We start from the raw sequence: 24,714 nt of genomic DNA, 5'->3' as shown, positions 1-24,714 counted from the left end.
CAAAACATATAATAAAAACTATAGTTAAAATTTAAAAAGGATTTTAAATATATAGACAAAAGAAAAATTCCACAAAATTATTATATTTAAGAAAAAAATTAAGGATAAATATAATACTATAAAATAAAATCATACTTTTAAGACATAATTAAAGAAAAACTCTATTCTAACGAGTAGAAATGATATTAATTTTAAAGTAATTTTTTATTAAGGACATTAAGTAAGGGTGAATGGAGGCACCAACATGGCCCTAAACAATTCAATCTTGTAGGAAGATGTTAGACTAATTCGTCAATATATGAGTTGGTATACATCAGTTTCTACAAATTTGTTTTTGTTTCTCCCAACATATTTGATCGATCCACGCCAAAGAGCTTCATCATACGCCCAACAACCAAACCCATAACCAACCTAACAACAATATCAAATCCAACAACATTGTCAACCCACCCAAACACAACAACAGTACCCCACCACATCCACCAAACCTGCCAATATTTCATGCCACACACAAACACAAACCTAAGAACAACACCTAGACTGCCACCAATATGCTGCCACCACATCCTACCACAACACTGATGACACATATGACACATTCCCTTCCTACCATAGCACCCAACCAATGTACAACCAAACATCACACCACCGAAGCATCAAACCATTATATGTCTTTCAAACCCCACAATACCAATTGCCTCACTTCCAACACGATTCATCATTCCAATTCTACCAACCAACCACCCACCCACAAGTAACCTAACTGAGTCGACCTAACTTTGATAACATGGCACAAATCTCTTTGAAAGCACCGCAAGTTGGGGAGAAATGGTCGAAGAATTTTGGTCGAGTTTGTGGTGGGGGGATCAAACATTCCAATCTTGCTTCCCGGATCTATTCGATGTTTCAACAAACAAAATGTGCTCTATTTTTTACTCTTTTCACAGGTTAGAAGGCAGTATTTGTTGGCAGCCATATGCCTTTATGGGGACAGCTGACATTGTCGCTTTTGCAAACTCCAGCACTATCTTCAGATCATAGTGGCATCGACTTAGTTCTCTGCTAGCAGCAGCCAGCCCTTGTAGCAGCATGGCGGACGAATTCGAGTGGTGTGCGAACATCAGTGGCATATTCTCGGTGGCTAGTGTTTCGGCTATGGTATCCAACTTGAAGTCTTGTGCTTGGCAGCCACAAATTGTTAGTGTGATGAAAATTTTGTGGAATATGTTGATTCCTTTAAAGATTCAAATCTTTGCTTGGAGATTATTCACTTCTAGACTTCCCACAAAAGATTTATCGTTATTAAGAGGAGTTGTCAATATATCTAATCCGTTTTGCGAGTTTTGCGGGAATCATCCGGAGACATTGTCCCATATCTTCTTTTTTTGTCAAGTCTCTAAGAAGGTGTGGGAGTGGATTTTCTTGTGGTTAGGGGAAGAGTTACCTTTTTCGATTGAGGAGTTCAAGGATTTTGATGTTTTGCAGGAGAAGATAAAGATAGCTAATGCAAGGGTGAAGATTAACACTATATGGATGACTACAATTTGGAGCATTTGGATCATGCGTAATTCTATCATATTCGAGCAAGTTCTGTATAGTTTTGATATGGTGTTTTATAATGTCATGTAATTCTCTTAGAGTTGGTTAGCTAGTAACACTAAGTCCTCTTCTTTTTCTAGCTTCTATGAGTGGTACAAGTTACCGCTAGGATGTTTTTCGTATTTGTAGTTCGTTGTAAGGGTTGCACCCCTAGTGCGATTTCCTAATTCAATTGCTTATTTAAAAAAATTGTATGATCTGACTATTGTCCTAGACCCATCGCATCAAGCATTTCTGCCTCAGGTGAATTAGAACATACAAGAACCACCTCAGGAAGATCAGAATCAGAGACCTCGAAGACAAACACGGGGGCGTTTCTGTTTTACCGATGAACCTTTGGGTGTAGGACGTCGGTAAAAAAATATCCAAACGTCTTGTAATTTCTTTTTCCGATGAATGTTATCGTAAAATATTTTTTATTTATAGTTATTATTTATTTATTTAAAAAAAATTAAAAAATTCAAAACAATCGAGTAGCCACATTTAACGACTACTACACTTAAATATTAAGTACATACACCACACTACATGGCTTGACAAAGAAGTTTGTGTCATGCAGTGTGATACCTTCTCCTAAAAAAGAATGCATGTGTCATACAAAGTGGTACATCCACTATATGTGACGATTTTTTTATTTTTAAAAATGATTAGTTTGATAATTTTTTTAAAGTGTGATTATTCGAGAATTTTTTTAAAAAAATATAATTATTTGAAAAAAAATTCACACGAGTCACATGAATCATCAATAATTTGGTCTATTTTACACCAATCAAATTAATGGACAGTTGCTGCATTAGTCATGGCAGAATCAGAAGTTCCTTTTTAAAATCTTGCCATAATAATTTAATCACAACATGAAACACACAAACGCGTTTCACTTCCAATTGTTCAAAAACCTGTTGACTCACTTTATTAGTCTTAATTACCATCAACAAGCTACAAAACTATGGACTCAATTTAATACTTTTTTTTTTTTTAATTTCAACTGCGACCAAACTCTGCAAAAAGTGGAAGAAGAAAAAACTAATCTGTTTAACTAATTGGCTAAACCATCAAACTGGGTCCACTTTGGCTCTTGATTAAGGTAGCTAATTTTATATACATTATATTAGTATTGTGCAACACATTGATATGTGATCACTAGTTACAACTTACAAGTACATCCGTACATGAAATAGGGAATGATAATGATAGGTATGAAAGAGAGATGGCTATGACTAGAGAAAGACACTTGCGTCAATTTTATGAATATTAAAAGTTTTGAGTTAAATTTAAAAATTAAGGATTAATTTTTAAAAATTTAAAGAAAATGATTTATAATTTTTGAAAATTATTAAGAATTAAGTACCGACAGAGTGCTTAGTAGAGTTCGACTCCCTAATGGGTGAAGAAGCTCTCCATGTTTGAACATTATTGGTAAAATGCACCTCAAATTTAAAGAAAATTATTGGTAGAATGCATCTCAAATCTGAAGGAAAGTGGCGTCGAGGTTGTACTGGAAGGTCTAATCAACGTTCTCATAGAGAAATTTTCGAGGTTCAAGTTTAGGGCCATCAATAACCATGCTGAATATGTAGCCCTTATCGTCGGAATAAACCTTCCTAGAAAAATGGGCACTTGAAACCTTAGAGCACGAAATGAATCCCAGTTGATTGTCAATCAAGTAACTAGTGAGTTTCATACAATTGGCTTTATTCTTTCTGGTAGTTGAGTCAGTTTCCATGTGCCACACTTTTCAATTGAACTGAGTTCCTCTTTCATTGCATCTTTCCACACCTTATCTTGCATTGCATCCTGATAGTTCAGTGGTTCTGCACCTGCTAACATGATCAAGTGTATTATTTTTTCTTCCTCACCCACTGCATTGTCACGCACAATTTCATAATCATTCAGCCTTATAGGTATCTACGTGTTTCTAGTTGGTCTTGCATTTTGAGTAGGATTCACTCCATCAGCTCGAATCTTAGTTATCACTGGATTCACCTCACCAGTGTGAAACTGAATTGGAACTTGCATTGGAATCACTCTTGTTCTTTCTTCACCTTGGTTCCAATCCCAGGATTCTACTTCTTTGATGATCACATCCATACTAACAGCCAATTTCTCAACAACTAGATTGCATAACCTGTATGCTCTAGTTGGATGGTTACAAACTAAGATCATATGTTCACTTTTATCTTTAAGTTTTGTTCTTCTTTCATCTGGCACATGTCTATAGCATAATGATCCAAATACTTTGAGGTGAGTTATGCATGGCTTATTTCCTAACCAACTTTCTACTACCACCTGATTCTTTAGGCTCTTAGTGGGAAATCTATTTAAAACATAAGCAACACTATATACTGCTTCACCCCATAATTTATGAGGCTATGGTTTTTGTTTCAGCATGCTCCTAGCCATTTCAACCAAGCTTTATTCCTTCTTTCAACCATACCATTGTGTAGAGGTATGTAGGGAGAGTTACTTCTGTTAGAACAATATTTGGTTCTGCACTCTATCTCTAAGTTTTGATGATAGCAACACATATATTTTATATGTGAACAATTTTGTTTCTAATGGTTTCTTGAAGTGTTCAGATCAGAAGCTCTTAGTGATTCATGACTGTTGTTCAAAGAATCATCAGAAATATGCTTGGCACGTTAGAAAGACTTTTCACGTCCTTTTTAAAGAATGTTGAATGTTCACTAGAAAGAGGATTTCCTGTGTACTTCTCAATAAGCTTCTGTTTCAGAAGTCTCAAGCGTCTCTAGAAGAAACAAGTTTATTAGAAGTTATTGCTTCAAGATCAGAAAACAATATTACATTAGATACAAGCTTTTGCTTCAAAATATCAGAAGTCAATATGTATTTGTTAGAAGAGTTGTTGCCTCTAACTTTGATGACATAGTTAAGATCAGCTGATAAAGGTTAAGTTCAGAAATGCGAAATATTTGTCATGCCTCAAAGTTCAGACATTATTACTTGTTTTCAGAAAAGTTATTGCTACTATTTTTGAAAGACAAGGTTCTGTTCCAATTGATTATGATGATCTTATGCTATCATAACAAAGTAGTTTATAAACTACTCATCAGAAAATTCATCAAAAGAATGAAGATAAGAAGTTGATCTCTTCCAAGCTTATTACTTCAGATTGGAAGTATATCATTTAAAGATAAGATCAAGAAACTTTCTCAAGAAGATTTCAGTACAACAATATGCTCAGCAAATCTACTATCACAAAGACGTTTGTACTATTCAGAAGTTGTCTTCCATGCTATCATGATAAAGCTGCAAGCTACAGGATAAGGAAGTAACGTGTTGTACTATCCAACATCTACACTTGATACTATCTGTTGGAAAGTAACCATTGGTTTTTGGAAAAGACTCTTCTATCCTCACAACACCTCTTTCTTTCTGAAGACTATAAAAGAAGATCAAATATCTTAGAAGAAAAGATGGTGAAGCCAAAATACTCAGGCGAATGCCGAAAGCTCATATTGAAGCCACTGAAGCTAAAATAATCAAGCAAAGTTACTCAAACAAAGTTAAAAGTTGAAGCAAACAGAAAAAAGGATAAATAATAAAGAGAAAGAAGAAAATGAAGATTACTACAAGATGCTACTCAAACATTTATCAAATATATCTTTGTAGAATCATGTAAAAGCAAGGACTTGTTGCTCATATCTTGCTTAACACTTTTGTGTTAATTCTTGTACTTAAACATTTGTGTAATTAGCTTGTAAGAAAAAATCATATAAACACAAACATTAAGCAATTGTAAGTTGTTTGTTCCTTGAGTGACTAGTCTTAGTTTGAATACTCAAGAAGACTTTGACAGTTTTTCATTATGGAGAAATCTCCTTCAAGGGACCAGTTGGGTCAGAATCCATAAGGAGTCATTGATCGTTATATCACTTGGGGACCAGCAGGGTCAAAATTCTTAAGAGATCACTAATAGTTTATCAATGCTTTGGTTGTTAGTCACCGGCAATTGGCCCGTGCATCTATAATCATTTTGATGATAGTGAATTAAGTTCTTTTCTAAGGCAAAATAACCTTGGAGGGTGGACAGGATTAACCCTTTCTAAGGTGAACCTGGATAACATGAATGTGTCATTTTTATCTTTATCGCATTTGTTTTTGTTATCTTGTATGAATATTATTTCTAAAGGGAAAATTTTGAAAACCTAATTTAAATCTCCCCTTTCTTGTGTTTTTCTCTACCTTCAACTTCGTGCAAGATGCCACTTTCATTAGAGAAATGCTTGAGTTCAAGAGAATTGTTTTCTCCTCCTTCATCTATACTGAGTATCTTAATCAATCTTCCACACTGTTTTTAGCCATAACTTTAAACCTTTTGAACATATTTAAAGCTTATCCTTTGGTCTTTTTCAGGTACACCCAAAACATCCTACTGAATTCATCTACAAATGATATGAATTACTTGCTTCCTCCACAAAAAGAAGTTTCAAATGGACCACAAATTTCAGATTAAACTACATTCGGTACATGTTTGGGTCTCATTGACAGCTGCTTCACAAAAGGTGACCTAGTTTGCTTCATAAGCATGCAGATGTCACATGCTTTATTAGGTGTCATTATCGTAGGAAATCCTTCTACTAACTTCATAGTATTCAGCTTGCCTAGATTTTTAAAATTCAGATGCTCATACGTTTGGTGCCAAAGCCAGCTTTCTTCATCAGTAATTGATGAGTAAAGACAATGTGATTTTGAGGTCTTCAAGCTATTGTTGCACCCCAAAATTTGCCCATCTAATTTTACTTCCAACTGGCTTAGATTTCTCATTTCATATACATGATCACTCCATTAGGTCATCAATAAAATCATGCATCATTAAACAACCATTGGCATTGGAATCAGAGATCTTAAATTATTAAAGTTTCATTGTTTCTATACTTCGAGACTAATTCATCTTCAAAGGTTCTTCAAAGTATTTCTATGGAATTGATAATCATTCTTTCAATCATATGTTGCCTATCAAGCAAGTTAACCTAATTTGAAGAATTGAGATCCTATTGATTTAAAGTTGAATTTGGGGCATTTATTCAAATTTCTTTATCAAAGCTACTTGATTCACGGTTGTTCAATCAATTTCGTGAATCTAATTATCCATGGACACGTGTTTGGTCGTGATACTAAAACTCGACTCTTAGTAAATTCGAAAAGAAGATTCAAGATACAAAGGCAACATCATTCACATTTATGCAAATTCCATTACAAATTCCATTACAAGATTACAAATTCACTACAATTTCCAATTACAGATGCAAAAGAGAAAATTTATACAAAATATATTGGATTCCTATTTGTTTCCACCATTATCTCATGTTGCACCACATGATCTTTACACCATCATAAAACCACAACAGCAACACACTGCTGAACCATACTTGCAGATTGCATGAATCATGATGGAAGGATGTTGGTAACTTGCAGTGTTCGGGTTTGCGTTAACGCATAAGTGATTCCTTTGAATCATAGCAAATCCGGTTCAGCAGTGTGTTGCTGTTGTGGTTGTGCTCTAATGGTGGTGAGGGTGGAAGATGAGTGATTGTGATGATTTCTAGGTTTGGCCGAACTCCGCCGCCTCCGGCGCGGCGGAGCGATTTCCGGTGAGGCCGAGTGAGAGAGTTTGAGAACGAGAGAAGGTTGAGTCTGAATAATGAGAAGTTGAAGGGTCACACGTTAAACCCTAATTCCCCCTTTTTTTTCTTTTATCAATTTTTATTAAGTTTAATTGTTTTACTTGAGTTTAGTTGTTTTAATATAGGATTAATTTGAATCAAAACAACAAAAATCTGAACATAATTGGACGTTGGATCACCAATACATTGGGCCACGAATTTTCTATATTCACCCCCACTGACCCATGTCCTTTTTTATGAATCAATCTGTAACAAAAACAACTCTGTTGGGCCCTGCGCCCTGTTTAATAATCACACCATGCAATTCAGATTACACCCCTCTGTCTCCTTCTTAATTAAGAGATTTTAGTTAGTTTTTTTTTATCATTTTCTTTTAGTAATAAAAATGCTGACTTTTCCTTTTGTTTTTAGACCTTTAATCCAATTTTTGACATATAAAAATGTACATAAAAAATATTAGTTTAGGCTTTTATTTTAATTCTTTTGCTTGATTAGAATTCTTGTTCTTTGTCATATAAAAATCAATAAAAATAATAGTCCTTTAATTCACTTTTGGTACTATATTTTGCATCATTTGCTTCCATGTTTTGTACCATATTTCAAGTCATTCTTTTAGTCATTTTTGCACTATTTTTGTATCATTGTTTACTTGTAATTTTAATCTTTGCTTATAATTGTGACTTTAATTTTCATGTCTCCTTTATTCCTAACTTTAGGTAGAAACCATGACAACATTAGGACTTAGAAGTTCCCTTCATAACATTAGGCTAGTTATTCATCTTAAGCTAGTTTTCTTCTCCTTTTTCTCTTTCAACTTTAAAACATTTAATAAAGGAAGATGCGAATCACATTAAGAAAGTGATAGAGAAATGAGTGGGATTCATTCCCTAATCTGTTTCTCAATCACTTAGTGGCATAGAAATGAGTGGGATTCATTCCCTAATCTGTTTCTCGGTCACTACTTAATGGGAAAGAAATGAGTGGGATTCATTCCCTAATCTGTTTCTCGAACATTAACTAATGGGATAGAAATGAGTGGGATTCATTCCCTAATCTGTTTCTCGAACATTACATAATGGGATAGAAGTGAGTGGGATTCATTCCCTAATCTGCTTCTCGATCATTATACATTTTTATGTGATTCGAATCGCAAAGTAAATTCCCTTAAAAAATACCCAACCAAAAACATCTAAAACACTTAATAAAGGCTCAGACCTAAACAAAGTAAGGAAGTGACGCGAAGCCTTGTATTGGGTTTTGTTCATCATGGAATTACATCTAAAAGACACAAACCAATTTTCTCTCTTCTTTCTCTTGCCTCCGAGGCATTCTTTCTCTTGCCTTCAGGGCATTCTTTCTCCTAATCGGACACGTTATTTCCGCTCCATTCCCAGCTTAAGACTCCAGAGGTCGAGCAGCGGAGTGCGAATGTAACTGTTCAACTAAAAAACACAAAAACAAACAAAAACTAAAGAGCCGAACTACGGCGCTCTGATTCCTGAAAAGGATACGTAGGCATTAGGTCGCGGGGCCTAAGCGAGCACAATTATTTATAAACCTTATTTTCCCCGTGTTTCTTTTCTTTCATTTGCATGCATTCCCTTAGTAATTAAGCTTTAGATTTATAATACACACCCTTTAGATAGCAACAAACATAGGTGGATACCATCGAGTACGATGGGCGTGAGGGGTGCTAGTACCTTCCCCTTGCGTAACCGACTCCCGTACCCTATCTCTGGTCGAAAGACCTCGTTCTTATTCATCTTAGGTTTTCTGATATTCCTTTCCCTCTTTGGGATAAATATATTGGTGGCGACTCTGTTCACATTTCGCGAGCGTGCGACAGCTGGCGACTCTGCTGGGGATGTGATAGACCTGTGCTGGTCCATTCTTAGCGAGTCGATCCTAGCTTGTGTTTGTTTTCTTTTCTTTGGGTGTTTATTTATTGCTTTATTGCTTTATTACTTTATTGCTTTATTTCTTTATGCATCACATTTTATTTTCATATACTATGATTATTGTTCTGCTGTCTGTTGGGATGGGATGTTTCTGATTTGAGGTAAAAGGCCCAATACCCAGGCCAGAGTGTTACTTAGGCTACCTAGGACAGAGTGGATAGTCATGACGCCAACAGAATGTCAGGTTCTGTTGATTGCGATCATGAGACCCACGACCAGTTGAGGTTTAAATGGGATACCATTGTTGGCATGTATTTGCAACAATGATGGTGTCTCAGGAGAACTGTTAACGCTGGAGACCTTTTGACCTACCTTGTACTAGATCATACCTGTGAGAGGGGTTGGGAAATTTTGTTTTGCAGGACAACATACCTCCATCCCACCCTATGCCCATTCATACTATCTATCATAATTAACGTCGAACCTCTGAATCTGGAAGGTTCGACCTTATTTGACTTATGCAAAGGTTATCTATCCTGAATCAACGTCGAACCTCTGAATCTGGAGGATTCGACCATCTTTGACTTATACAGAAGTTCTACATCAATTATCTATCAGAATCAACGTTGAACCTCTGAATCTGGAGGGTTCGACCATCTTTGACTTATGCACCGCCTATTTATCAAGAAAGCAACGTCGAACCTCTGAATCTGGAGGATTCGACCATATCTTATCGACCATGAGAAGTTATTATCACAAGAGGCCTTGATCCTGATTTATGCTGCATTTGCATCATCATTAACATTTTTGCATTCATGCATATGCATCCATGGTTACCAAGACTCCTACGTTTCTCCTCTCCATCAGATCAGACAAGATAATCCCTCCACACCGATATCTGACAAGAGCTCACCGACAAAGAATCATGGGGAATTACAAAAAAAATCAAGCTACTATCTAAGGACCCCACGCCTCCTCATGAGGGTACCTTCCACCAAAGGAGCCTAAAGACTTTGTGTTTGTCAGAGAACATTTCATTTGCATCAGAATAAGGCCAAGCTTGCCATTGTCTAGATTACTTCAAAGTACTTTCAATTGTATTACTTTTGTTGTTATCAAGTACTTCTCATTGTAAGAAACCCATTCTGTTTGAATAAATAAGAATAATGTAATATACATGTTTTTCTCAAATCATTTCATCTTTGTCATTATGTTCATTGATACTTCACTCATTTGTCTTAAGCAACTAAAAAATGAGAATGATGAAATTCAAAAACACATGAATCATTAATCGTATGCTTTTGGAACAAGATCCTGCTGAGGATGTACATGCATTGTTTCAATTCCTAAACACCGGAGTTATAAGGGAGTGAAACCTTCGTAAACCCCTTTGAGCCTATGGAGTAGTAGTTTCTTTTCAAAAAATACTAAACCCTCAATCTTAACCAGGGGCAGGGTAGTCTTCAGTTAGTGCGACCGAGTGCTCAACTTTCAGGTATTCCATCAGAGGATCAATCATATTCATATTCCATCTCTCACAACAAAAGAAGAAGAGCACAATCCACAATAGAAGTCTCTCATTCACTGAGAAGAAGGCAGTCACAACCTTTTCTTCAAGTCAATCATAAAAATCAAGCAACTTGTTCCCGAACGAGACAAAAAAGGGTGAAAAGAAAGTTATGAATCATGATAAAAAAGGAAAGAAACAATAGCCCGCTAAGTCAAAAAAAATAAAATAAAAGCTTTGAAGCAAATGACTTAGGCAAAAATTAGGGCATATCCCGCTGGACAACGAAAACCAAGATCAAAAGAAACTTTTTGTCCAGGAAAAAGTTAGGGAAAGCAAAAGGCAAAGCAAAAGAAAAATCCTCCTAGGGACAAGTTGTTGTGACCATCAACGAAAACACCGAAGGGTGGCTGCCACCTCCATCAAAGTCATAAAGGATCCTCATCCATCACAATCCTTCCTGAAAGGTGAACACTCGTGTCAAACTAGCTGAACGTAGGACTGGAGAACATCACGAAGAAAGGGTGGGTTAAGTAGAATTTGAGCCTTTATCCTTTGTTTCTCAAACCGTGAACCCGGCCACGTTACAACCCTCAAAAGTCCTAATTGAAGTAGGGTTCGTTCCGAAAGCATACAAACTGTAAAATCATGTCAAACTGACTCCTAATGTTGCGGTGTCACTTGTGTTAGTATCAATACAACATTTTGACAAATAAAACTTTTCTTTTGAGATTAACATGTGCATTGCATTCTCATTATCTTTTTCAAAACTGAATTGTCTCTAATCTGAAAGCAAGTACTTGATACCAAGGAAAGTTCAACATTGAAATTCCATCGAGTAATCTTACAAAGGCAAAGGTTGGTCATCCACCGAGCAAATATCTTAAACATCCATTTGGTGGAAGAGTTCCTTTCAATATGGGGCATCCATTCCATGATCGACACTGGGGCAGTCCATCGCAAATCTCCATGATTCAAGCATTATCAAAGTTCTATCTCAAGAGATCATACAAGCTGGGGCAAGCTAGTAAAAATTCATCTCTTCATCTTCAATCAAGTGTCAGATATCGAGACAAGTGTCGAGGAGTCAAGCCAAACACCTCACCTTCACAAGGGCTATCCTTCAAGCAACAACCTTCCTGCAAGGATTCCTCCATCCACTCCTTGTATCTTGGAGACAATCATTCCATCCATAGTCATACATGCATCATGCATATCATTGCATTCTCATTATCATTTTTTCCACATGATCCAATCATCAATAAAGCAGGGGCATCTACCCTACCTTGACTCTCAAACAGAACTTCAGAACTCCGCTTAATCTATTCCACAAAGCAGAAATCATGATCAATCAGTACACTGCATATAGAATCCATAGCATTGCATCTCCAGAAGTGCATGAAATAAATCAAACATTTTATATGAAGCATAAGCCAAGTTACTCATCCGATGAGATCCCTACAAAGCATTCAATTGATATTCCACTGGATCACTCAGAGTTACCATTGTGGTGTCATCTACCAAAGTCAATCATGTTCATCTTTCTTCAACTCAGAGTTGATGTTTTTTGTGTTCAACCCAGAGTTGATTTTCCTTTCATCTTTCAACCCAGAGTTGATCTTTTTCCCACTCAACCCAGAGTTGACGGTTATCTTTTCTCTTTTCCCACTCAACCCAGAGTTGACGGTCATCTTTTGTCTTTCCCACTCAACCCAGAGTTGACGGTTATCCCTTGTCCTTTCCCACTCAACCCAGAGTTGATGGTTATCCTTTATCCTTTTTCCCACTCAACCCAGAGTTGACGGTTACCCTTTATTCAATCCAGAATTGACTCCTCCTTTCCCGCTCAACCCAGAGTTGACGGTTAGTCCTTGATGATTTCTTTTCCCTCTCACCCAGAGTTGACGGATATTTCTTATTGATATCTTTTCCCTCTCAACCCAGAGTTGACGGCTATCCTTACTTGTTTCCCACTCAACCCAGAGTTGACGGTTATCTTTTATTCAACCCAGAGTTGATCCTCGTCTTTATTTTTCACTCAACCCAGAGTTGACGGTTATCTTTTCTTATCTTTTACTCAACCCAGAGTTGACAGTTCTCTTTTATCCTTTTCCCACTCAACCCAGAGTTGACAGTTCTCTTTTATCTTTTTCCCACTCAACCCAGAGTTGACGGTTATTGCTTGTCTTTCCCTCTCACCTAGAGTTGACGAATATTTCTTATTGTTTCTTTTCCCACTCAACCCAGAGTTGACGGTTATCTTTTCTCCTTTCCCATTCAACCCAGAGTTGAGTTCTATTTCATTTCTAACCCAGAGTTAATTTGTTCAACCCAGAGTTGATACAATCTTCCTCAGCGGATTTGACACTATTTCTTCCCCAGTGGATCACATCTCTTATCAGGCAAATTTTCAGGTTCTCTTAGTATTTAATCTTCTTTTACTTTGAATGCTCGAAAGGCTAGCGCCGATCTCCTTCAAGTATAAGACGATTAAATAGGGGCAGCTGTTGCACCCCAAAATTTGCCCATCTAATTTTACTTCCAACTGGCTTAGATTTCTCATTTCATATACATGATCACTCCATTAGGTCATCAATAAAATCATGCATCATTAAACAACCATTGGCATTGGAATCAGAGATCTTAAATTATTAAAGTTTCATTGTTTCTATACTTCGAGACTAATTCATCTTCAAAGGTTCTTCAAAGTATTTCTATGGAATTGATAATCATTCTTTCAATCATATGTTGCCTATCAAGCAAGTTAACCTAATTTGAAGAATTGAGATCCTATTGATTTAAAGTTGAATTTGGGGCATTTATTCAAATTTCTTTATCAAAGCTACTTGATTCACGGTTGTTCAATCAATTTCGTGAATCTAATTATCCATGGACACGTGTTTGGTCGTGATACTAAAACTCGACTCTTAGTAAATTCGAAAAGAAGATTCAAGATACAAAGGCAACATCATTCACATTTATGCAAATTCCATTACAAATTCCATTACAAGATTACAAATTCACTACAATTTCCAATTACAGATGCAAAAGAGAAAATTTATACAAAATATATTGGATTCCTATTTGTTTCCACCATTATCTCATGTTGCACCACATGATCTTTACACCATCATAAAACCACAACAGCAACACACTGCTGAACCGGATTTGCTATGATTCAAAGGAATCACTTATGCGTTAACGCAAACCCGAACACTGCAAGTTACCAACATCCTTCCATCATGATTCATGCAATCTGCAAGTATGGTTCAAAACATCAAGCAATGTCATACAGAGCATACCAAAGACCTACTGCAACCACCACTTTTGAAGGCATCAAACCTGCAGCAAACCAAAATCACCATATTCAGTTCAGAACAGAAAAAGGGTTTAAATTAAGACTACACACCAGACCAAGAGGCTCTAAATTAAGACCAGGTGCTACTAACCTAAACATAACATGCTGAAGAAATAGAATATTGATTCTGTTCATAAAATGTAAACAGGGTGATACTAACCACACCACAAGATGATAAACAAGTAGGATATTGATTCTCTTCAAGGAATGTAAATGGAGTTCAGAATAAATATCGTTCGGGCAGCTAAGAACATTTAAGTTATCACTCTCAGGAGTGAGGTTGAGATAGATTATGGCGAGTCTGTCCGGTTTCTGTGTGAATCTGACAGAGAAAAGGCTCTTGAAGAATGAATGTGTTACAAACTTAGCACAAGATTTCAATATATGACAGCTGAAAAATATGAAGTTGACTGTGTTAAAGAAACAGAATTCAGTTATTATTCCCTAACAGTCTATAACTTGTAACAGAATTCCAACCATTCATTCCTAACAGTTACAACATATAACCAACGGCTAACAGCATTTTAACTACCAAAAACAGAACAATAACCAACTCAATCTCTCACCCTTAATCTCATAACAGAATCCTCTCAATCCAAGGGCTCACAATCACCATTCACCAACTGAATCCTAACTACCTCTAACCAATTGTAACAGAATTCAACATAAAAATCAGAGATTGAAACTAACCTGAAAATCGAAACTTTCTTCCCTCCTTCAACCTCTATATATCATCAGCATCTCCACCATTTTTCCACAATTCACTTCATCACCATCATTCACACTCATCTTCCACCCTCACCACCATTAGAGCACAACCACAAGCCTCCCTCAGAGTTCTTCGATTGAACACTGAGTGAAGGTGTGCTAAACCACTCTTCTCCGCCTCTTCCACCTCATCTCCTTCAACTCTCCATACTTTATTCAACAACAACCATCTTCAAATATCATCCTCACGATCACTCAATTCTCATTCCAAAATTCGCTCAGACACACAACAATAACAGAACGCACAGAAGAGTGCACAAATCAAGAAGAAAGAGTAGAAGAAGGGGAAGATACGAGAAGTGCAAAATCGAGACTTACCAGAATAGACTCCCTGCTTGATGCGTTTATTTCGCAAAGGTGTTCATCAGCTCCTCCCCTTTGGCCTTCGTCCTCTTCACCTTTGATCTTCTCCCTGACAGGTAAGTGGATCTAAACCCTTTGTTTCCTTGTTTCCTGATCATTAATCGTTGCTATGATGCTTGCTTCGTCTATAATTATATGAATCTGCTGTGGTTGGGACTTGAATCTACCGCATTTGCGGCCTAGGGTTTGTCTTTCCCCTTTTTAAATTTGAAACGCGCCCAGACTTTTGAGTGATTTCCGCGTGAGATTGTGGTAGAGGAGGAAAAGAGGATTAGATTGAGGTGGTGATTTCAAGGTTTGGCCGAACTCCGCCGCCTCCGGCGCGGCGGAGCGATTTCCGGTGAGGCCGAGTGAGAGAGTTTGAGAACGAGAGAAGGTTGAGTCTGAATAATGAGAAGTTGAAGGGTCACACGTTAAACCCTAATTCCCCCTTTTTTTTCTTTTATCAATTTTTATTAAGTTTAATTGTTTTACTTGAGTTTAGTTGTTTTAATATAGGATTAATTTGAATCAAAACAACAAAAATCTGAACATAATTGGACGTTGGATCACCAATACATTGGGCCACGAATTTTCTATATTCACCCCCACTGACCCATGTCCTTTTTTATGAATCAATCTGTAACAAAAACAACTCTGTTGGGCCCTGCGCCCTGTTTAATAATCACACCATGCAATTCAGATTACACCCCTCTGTCTCCTTCTTAATTAAGAGATTTTAGTTAGTTTTTTTTATCATTTTCTTTTAGTAATAAAAATGCTGACTTTTCCTTTTGTTTTTAGACCTTTAATCCAATTTTTGACATATAAAAATGTACATAAAAAATATTAGTTTAGGCTTTTATTTTAATTCTTTTGCTTGATTAGAATTCTTGTTCTTTGTCATATAAAAATCAATAAAAATAATAGTCCTTTAATTCACTTTTGGTACTATATTTTGCATCATTTGCTTCCATGTTTTGTACCATATTTCAAGTCATTCTTTTAGTCATTTTTGCACTATTTTTGTATCATTGTTTACTTGTAATTTTAATCTTTGCTTATAATTGTGACTTTAATTTTCATGTCTCCTTTATTCCTAACTTTAGGTAGAAACCATGACAACATTAGGACTTAGAAGTTCCCTTCATAACATTAGGCTAGTTATTCATCTTAAGCTAGTTTTCTTCTCCTTTTTCTCTTTCAACTTTAAAACATTTAATAAAGGAAGATGCGAATCACATTAAGAAAGTGATAGAGAAATGAGTGGGATTCATTCCCTAATCTGTTTCTCAATCACTTAGTGGCATAGAAATGAGTGGGATTCATTCCCTAATCTGTTTCTCGGTCACTACTTAATGGGAAAGAAATGAGTGGGATTCATTCCCTAATCTGTTTCTCGAACATTAACTAATGGGATAGAAATGAGTGGGATTCATTCCCTAATCTGTTTCTCGAACATTACATAATGGGATAGAAGTGAGTGGGATTCATTCCCTAATCTGCTTCTCGATCATTATACATTTTTATGTGATTCGAATCGCAAAGTAAATTCCCTTAAAAAATACCCAACCAAAAACATCTAAAACACTTAATAAAGGCTCAGACCTAAACAAAGTAAGGAAGTGACGCGAAGCCTTGTATTGGGTTTTGTTCATCATGGAATTACATCTAAAAGACACAAACCAAATTTCTCTCTTCTTTCTCTTGCCTCCGAGGCATTCTTTCTCTTGCCTTCAGGGCATTCTTTCTCCTAATCGGACACGTTATTTCCGCTCCATTCCCAGCTTAAGACTCCAGAGGTCGAGCAGCGGAGTGCGAATGTAACTGTTCAACTAAAAAACACAAAAACAAACAAAAACTAAAGAGCCGAACTACGGCGCTCTGATTCCTGAAAAGGATACGTAGGCATTAGGTCGCGGGGCCTAAGCGAGCACAATTATTTATAAACCTTATTTTCCCCGTGTTTCTTTTCTTTCATTTGCATGCATTCCCTTAGTAATTAAGCTTTAGATTTATAATACACACCCTTTAGATAGCAACAAACATAGGTGGATACCATCGAGTACGATGGGCGTGAGGGGTGCTAGTACCTTCCCCTTGCGTAACCGACTCCCGTACCCTATCTCTGGTCGAAAGACCTCGTTCTTATTCATCTTAGGTTTTCTGATATTCCTTTCCCTCTTTGGGATAAATATATTGGTGGCGACTCTGTTCACATTTCGCGAGCGTGCGACAGCTATCCTTCCAAATCCTGTTTCTTGTTAATGTTAATTTCAGCACCATTCTTTTCTTCTTGTCATACAAATTTAGTGAGCCTCCTTCCATGGTTAGTGAAAAACCTTTCTCAACCAACTGACCATTGCTCAATAGATTACATTGTATATTAGGGACAAATAACACATCTTCTATCAATATTGTTTTGCCTTCCTTTCTTTGTATGAAAATCTTGCCCATGTCTTCTACCATTAAGCTTCTTCTATCTATTAGTTTCACACTTGTCTTTTTGCTTGAATTAAATTCAATTTACCACTCCTTGTGTCCAGTCATGTGGATAGAAAAACCAAAATCTAAGTACCTCATATAAGAGATTGGAGCTCCTTTACAGATTGTTACCATCAAGATAACATGATCTGAATATGAATCATCTTGCACCATATTAGCTTCCTATGTATTAGTCTTGGTTTGCTTTCCCTTTCCAAACCAGCAATCAGCTACAAAGTGACCATACTTCTCACAGTTAAAGCATTGAATCTTTATCTTGTCATGAAACTTTTTCTTGTTTTGAGATTTGTTAAACCATTCTCCTCCTTTAGAGGATTCAAGTATTTCTTTAATCTTCTTTTCTCTCTCTGCTATTTGGAGTGGCTTCTCTCTGGTGTTTTCCTTTTCCCTGCTTCCATATTCTCTCCATGTCATCAAACTATCCTTTCTTCGAATGAGCAATCAGGGCCTGTTCAGAATCTTTCCCTGTCTCTCTTTGATCCAGTCTCATCTCTCTTGCTTCAAGAGATCCTTACAGATCCTCCATTCTCATTGTGACCAACTCTTTGGTTTCTTCAATTGTTATTATTATCATATCATATTAAGGAGTGAGACTTCGAAGTACCTTTTCGACCTTCATTTGCTTTGTAAACCGCTCTCCAGAATTCTTCATCTGGTTGGTTAATTCTTGAACCCTTGTGAATAAATCTGCTATTCATTCGCCCTCTTTCATTTACATCATTTTATACTGCTTTCTCAAAGACTGGAGACACATCTTCTTCACCTTCGCATCTCGACAATAGTATTTTTCCAGCATATCCCATACTTCTTTCAATGTTGCAGCATGAGAAATTTCATCAATCACCTCCGCTTCAACGCATTGGTGAATGTAAAATAGTGTCTTTTGATCATTTTTCTTGAATTTCTTGTATGCCAATTTCTAAGCTTCATTAGGATTTTCTGCTAGCGGTTAAAGCCCCTCTGCTACCTATTCGAACACATCTTGAACGTTGAAGATTACTCTCATTTGAATACACCATTTTTCTCAATTCTTGTCATAAAAAACCAGAAAATTTGTAGAGAAATTGTTGCCGCCTATTTTAAGCATAACTTCAATCACTATTGATTCCTGAAACTCAACCAGCCTATAATAAGATATGACAGTGTTAAAACAACACCATATAATATAAAAGGTAATTAAGAGAGGGAGACAGAGAAAGTATTGAAGTGAAAGAAAAGATAATTCATTATTGATTGAGTGAGACTATATTACATAATACACAAGGTATTACTGCATGTGGTATAACAAAACATATACTTCCTCCGTCTCACAATGAATGATCTATTGAATCATTTCACACATATTAAGAAAAATGTATAAAAATAAGAGAGAGAATAATATTTTACCATAGTGTCTCTATCATGTATTGGGAATGATGAAATTTTAATTAATTAAATGGTAGAATTGAAAAAGTATATTAAAAATTGAAATGAGTCATTTATTTTAGGACACTATTTTATTCCAAATGGTCACTCATTATGGGACAGAGGGTATACTAGACAACAATATAATATAGATTCTCATATTCTTATTAATTAAAGACAACAACTCACAAACATACGAGTAAGGATCATCTCCATTTCCTAAAAAAATTATGAAAGTATACATTACTATTGTTTTTTAAAAAATAAAAAATTATAAATACACGTATTTTTAAAAGTTGCGATATTAATAACTCATTTATACACTAAAATTATAATAATGAACATCTCCATTTCTTTTAAAAAATAGAGAGATCCTTATTGCAAACATACATGATTAAAAAACTCATAATCTAATAGTACGATGTCTCGGTGAAAAACGTTTTGTTTATATCTTTTGTACGAGGAGACAAGAGTCACATGATTTGCATGTGGTTGACGAACTTACGACATCTAGAATTAGGTCTAATTAAACAGAAAAAGTGGACAGCAGCTGCAATAATGGCAGAACCTCCTTCTTGGAATCTTACCATCGATCAAAAACCTCTCACAGATCACTTGCTTCAATTCCAACGTCCCCACCATTGATCAAAAACCTGCTGACCCACTTTATTAATTTTGGTTAACTCAATTACCATCAACTATACTAGTCCTATAAACCAATGGACTCAATTTAATTATTTTATATTTATCTTTATTGTATTTTGAATGTTTTTTAAATCATTAGAAATTTTAGTTGTTTTTTAAAAATGAAATGGTTAGAATATTAAATCATTTATTTAAAATTATAGGGAAAAAAATAGAGAAAACAAAGTCAATGACAAAATAGGAAGAAAGAAAACTATTTATTAATGTTTCACTTCATATATATATTTAAAAAAAAGAAAATATAAATAAATTAGCAAACATAAAGGGGACAACAGAATTTAAGGTCTATAAATATATTAATGTTGATTTCCAATAATTCGGAAATGAGTTTAATAGACATGCACTAAAAATGTAACATTATGTCATGTCATTTCAATAATTTAAAAATAAAAATATGATTTATTAAAAAATATGATTGTGATTGATTGCGAGTGTAAATTTTTTTTACATTGTGGATGTACCACCTATTTTCTTTAGAGAACTCGTTAATAATTTTGATTATGTATAGAAAGATAATGAGCAATACTATTAATGGAAAAGAACTATTGTGAAATCAAAGTTACTAATAGATACTCCCTCCGTTTTTTATTATAAGTCGTTTTAAATTTTTCACACAGATTAAGAAAAATAATAATTGTTGTATGAAAATGAGAAATTATGAAGGTTTTTACAAAACTATTCTTCATTAATGACATGTGGAAGATAAATTTATATAATTGAAAGCAGAGAGAATAATAAATATTTAAGGATATAATAGGAAAAGTAGCATTAACTATTCATTAGAATTGTAAAGCGACTTATATTTAAATACAAATTTTTTTTCCAAAATGACTTATAATAAAAAACGGAGGGAGTATGTTGTTGGAAAAGAAAACAGGACTTATGATATATTGAAATTTTCGAAAGACTTACGTTGTTTATATAATACAATATTACATATTGAATTTTGTTGATTACTCTGGTAAATTGTTTTTACAAAAAAAAAGTTTTTCAAAATGTTAAAAAAAGTTTTTTTTAGTTACAAATATAATATTAACTTAAATTTTTTACTTTGATGTTATTGATCAAATTCTGAATCACTATAATATATTTTATAAATGTCATTTACAATTTAATCAAAGGATGATTTTTTTGTTGGTCTTGCTAACTAGTGTCTTCAGGGTACTCTTTAAGCATATTAAATAAAGAAAATATTTTTTATAAAAGTCAATATTTCAATTTTCTATACATTTTTAATACATTGAATACACGCATTTTTATAAAAATTTACCATTTTAATCAGTTAAAAAGTGCCCCTAGGGCACTGGTTAGCATTTTTTTTTTTAAGATTTCTTTCCTTTTTATTAGGGTTCAGTTTTAAAATTAGAACAAGACTTTTAAATTGTTTAACACGTCACACGACCATGGTAGTTGAGTATAATTGTAAAATGCAGAATCCCTTGATCGAGTATGACAGAAAAATGAATGACCATAATCAAGGCTTTTCATTAATATGTATATGCAAGACTAATATCTACGTGTCCATTGATAGAATATGACCTTAAATTGCATGATCATAATATAATAAGTTAATATGATATATTGAGTTTATTTATTACTCTAAGTATACTCGAAAATCACAAAATATAATATTTGATTATACAAGGATGTCACAAATTATGTCATGTATTCAATATAGATAGAAGAACAGAAAAATAATTATACACGTGATCATTATATAAGAAAGATTATGTCAAATCACATGACATTTTTATCACTTGGTTAGTGAATAAATGAGTGTAGAGAGGGAGAGAGTGAGAGAGAGAATGAGAGAGTGTAATTGAGGGTGAAAATGACAATATATTATTCATGAGATACTCAAGGGTATTGATACAACTCCATAGTATGAGGTGCATTTATCAAATAGAAAAAACTAAAAACTCTTGGGTGTAACCGGCTGGCATAAAAGAGCAACTGGTTGCATTTAGCTACTTCCTCAAAAATGTCACACTTAATCGGTTGACATATTATGTCAACCGATTACACTATGGTTCTGTTTGGCAAGTACTAAGGGGTGTAATGATAACACGTAAATGTATTGCATTTTTAGTCTGATTTACTTAAATTAGTTCTCATTTTTAGTCTAAATTTAATTGCTTTGTATCGATATTACACTGGTATTTGTTTATTTTGCAGGTATGTATTTAATTGACGAATTTATGAGAAAAAGAAGAAAAGGGGTGTAAAAGTAGCAAAAAGAACCAAAAAGCACACAAATGAAGAAGAAGCCCAAGCCCAACAAGAAGTGAGCGTGTGGCCCACACAAGGTAGCTTGTGACAACCGTCACAAGTCCATGACGGACGGCGTGACATTGTTTGACGAACGGCAGGTGCACTTAGAAAGAGTGAGTGGAGACGCCCGTCCCTTGGTGCTGTAAGCAAAGTGGGCCAGCCCACTACCATTGAGACCCACGTCTCAAGTCTCTCAATTGACCCACTCCCACATATGAGACGCCCGTCTCCTACATTGAGGGCCACGTCTCCAAGAATTATTCAAATTGAGACCCACGTCTCAAAATACTTCTTCAAATCTCACGTTTGCTGCATTTTAGGAACTTCATGACCACTACTTCCGAGAAGATTGGAAACGGAAGTTGCACCAGGACACTATAAATACAACGTACACACCAATGAAAAAGGGGTCAGCATTTTTACCGAACAATTGCAATTTATTTTGTTCTTCTGTTCTTGTTTCTTAGTTTTAAGCTTTCTTATTTTTTCTGTTCAGCAATTTTAATTCTAGTATTGTTTTCAATTCTCATTCATCTTTTCTCACAACGATTTCTAAATTGGAATTTGTTGTGAACCTTTAATTGGTCTAACCTTACGTTAGGTCCAAGTATTTTATTTCCTTCATTTATTTTCTGTCGAATAATTCATCGAAGAGCCATCCAACCAACCTGTGGTGGAAAGTTCAGTACTTGAAGATTCAGAATTTAATTCCAGTTTTCATTATCATTCAGGTTTTTTATTTACCGCATTTATTCATTGCATGATTATAAATTGTGTTCAAATTAATATGCCTGAATTTATAAACCAGATCTAATATTGCATGCTTAATCTAATTAATATGCCTGGCTAAATCATTTAGATATCGGTATGTAAAGTAATTTAACCGAAGGGATCCAAAATAAATTGTCCTAAATAATGTTTTATTAAAAATCACCTATTTCTAGTTTTTGTGTCTAATCGTACTTATTAAAGTTATAAAATCAACAGAGCGAGAGTTTGAGATTTTAGAACTGATTAAGGTTAAAATCAACAGAGCGAGAGTTTGAGATTTTAGAACTGATTAAGGTTAAAATCAACAGAACGAGAGTTTGGGATATTTAACCGGATAGTAGACACATGACATTAATTTTAAGGACAGCGAGAGCGTATTAAAACTAATTAGATATTATTTATTTTCAAAAAGTGTTTTTAAACTCAGCGGGACAACGAGAGCGTACGTTAGGGGATATTAGCATAATCTAAGTCAACAGAGCGAGAGTTTGAGATTAGGGTTTTTAATTAAATAATATCTGCATGAAAAAGGCATTTTATTAATTATGATGTTTTCAAAAAGCGTTTCTAAATCTGGTGGGACAGCGAAAACGTACATTATGAGTTAGGATCGTAGTCTTAATCAATAGAGCGAGAGTTTGAGAGGAGAACTTTTAAATGACATATTTAATAAAGATTTTAGATTTGATAAGGACCTGGCCAATGAAACTTCGGATTACCTAAGTTAGACGAATTACATACCGATACCTGCGCATTTATATTTTATCTAGATTTAAGATTTTAGTTTCCCCTTATAAACAATTCAAATATCATTAGCCTTAGCTTTACATAGTAACTTTAGATAACGGTAGATCGATTTATAGTCCCTGTGGATTCGATATCTTTTAAAACTACACGACACGACTGTGCACTTGCAGTTTTCCGACTAATAGACACGTAAAGTCGCGATCATGTAACCGGTTACACTAATATGTCAATCGATTACATGCACGTAAATTACTTTTTTCTCTTAACACACCACATTAATTTATGTGCTTCATGTCTTCGATACCCATATGCTTCGTCAATCTCTTGGACACTTCAATTGAGACTCCTTTAGTCAGCAAATTGACCACTATTCTTCACTTCTACAATACCCCAACCTCAATCTTCCTTCACTAACAAGCTTTCTCAAGTAGTGAAAACTCATCTCAATATGCTTACTTCTCCCATGTGTAATGAGATTCTTAGTAAGGTTTATAGCAAAAAAGTTATCAACCATGAGCATTACAGGGTCACCCTTTTCGCTGTCCAGCTTCTTCAACAGATTCATTAACCACACGGCTTGGCACGGATACAACAAAGCTACAATATACTCGATCTCACAAGAAGAGAGTGCCACTACCAGTTGCTTCTTTGAACACCATGAGATTGGTGTTTCACCGAACATAAATATGTATCTAGCGGTAGACTTTCTATCATTCTACACAAATTGGAATCGGTAAATTCGAGTAAATTGCATTTTCTGCCATTGTCCATTGTGGGAAAGAGAATTCTGCTGCCAATAGATCCTTTGATGTCTCTTAGATTCCTCTTGACTACTGCTAAGTGAGATACATTAGGTCTCTCCATGAATTTGCTCACAATACTGACACAAAACGCCAAATTCGGTCGTGTATTGCATAAGTAATGTAATGATTCAATCAGCCTACTATACTGATTTAGATTAACATCTTGCTCATCCTCATTCTTTGACAACTGGAGCCTTGGTTCATCCAGAGTAATGACAACATTACAATACTCCATTTCAAACTTCTTCAAAATCTCAAGCGCTTACCTTCTTTGGTGCATGAGCAGTCCCTTCTTGAACTTGTAAAATTCAATATCAAAGAAGTATGTCATGAGGCCAAGGTCGGTCATATCAAACTCCTTCATAAGCTCACTATTGAATTAGAAACACAC

General features: G+C 35.2%; 1 protein-coding gene across 1 annotated transcript; it reads left to right on the top strand.

The window, feature by feature from the left end:
* The first annotated feature begins 1,089 nt into the window (after positions 1–1,089).
* Positions 1,090–1,629, top strand: LOC131604212 (uncharacterized). The gene has a single exon (XM_058876672.1). It carries the CDS (start codon positions 1,090–1,092, stop codon positions 1,627–1,629), a length of 540 nt encoding a protein of 179 aa, XP_058732655.1.
* Positions 1,630–24,714: the final 23,085 nt, after the last annotated feature.

This window comes from Vicia villosa, linkage group LG5, assembly GCF_029867415.1.
Source record: "Vicia villosa cultivar HV-30 ecotype Madison, WI linkage group LG5, Vvil1.0, whole genome shotgun sequence".
NCBI lineage: Eukaryota > Viridiplantae > Streptophyta > Magnoliopsida > Fabales > Fabaceae > Vicia > Vicia villosa.
Note: the sequence above shows the minus strand (reverse complement) of the source record. Positions and strands in the feature narration are given on the sequence as shown.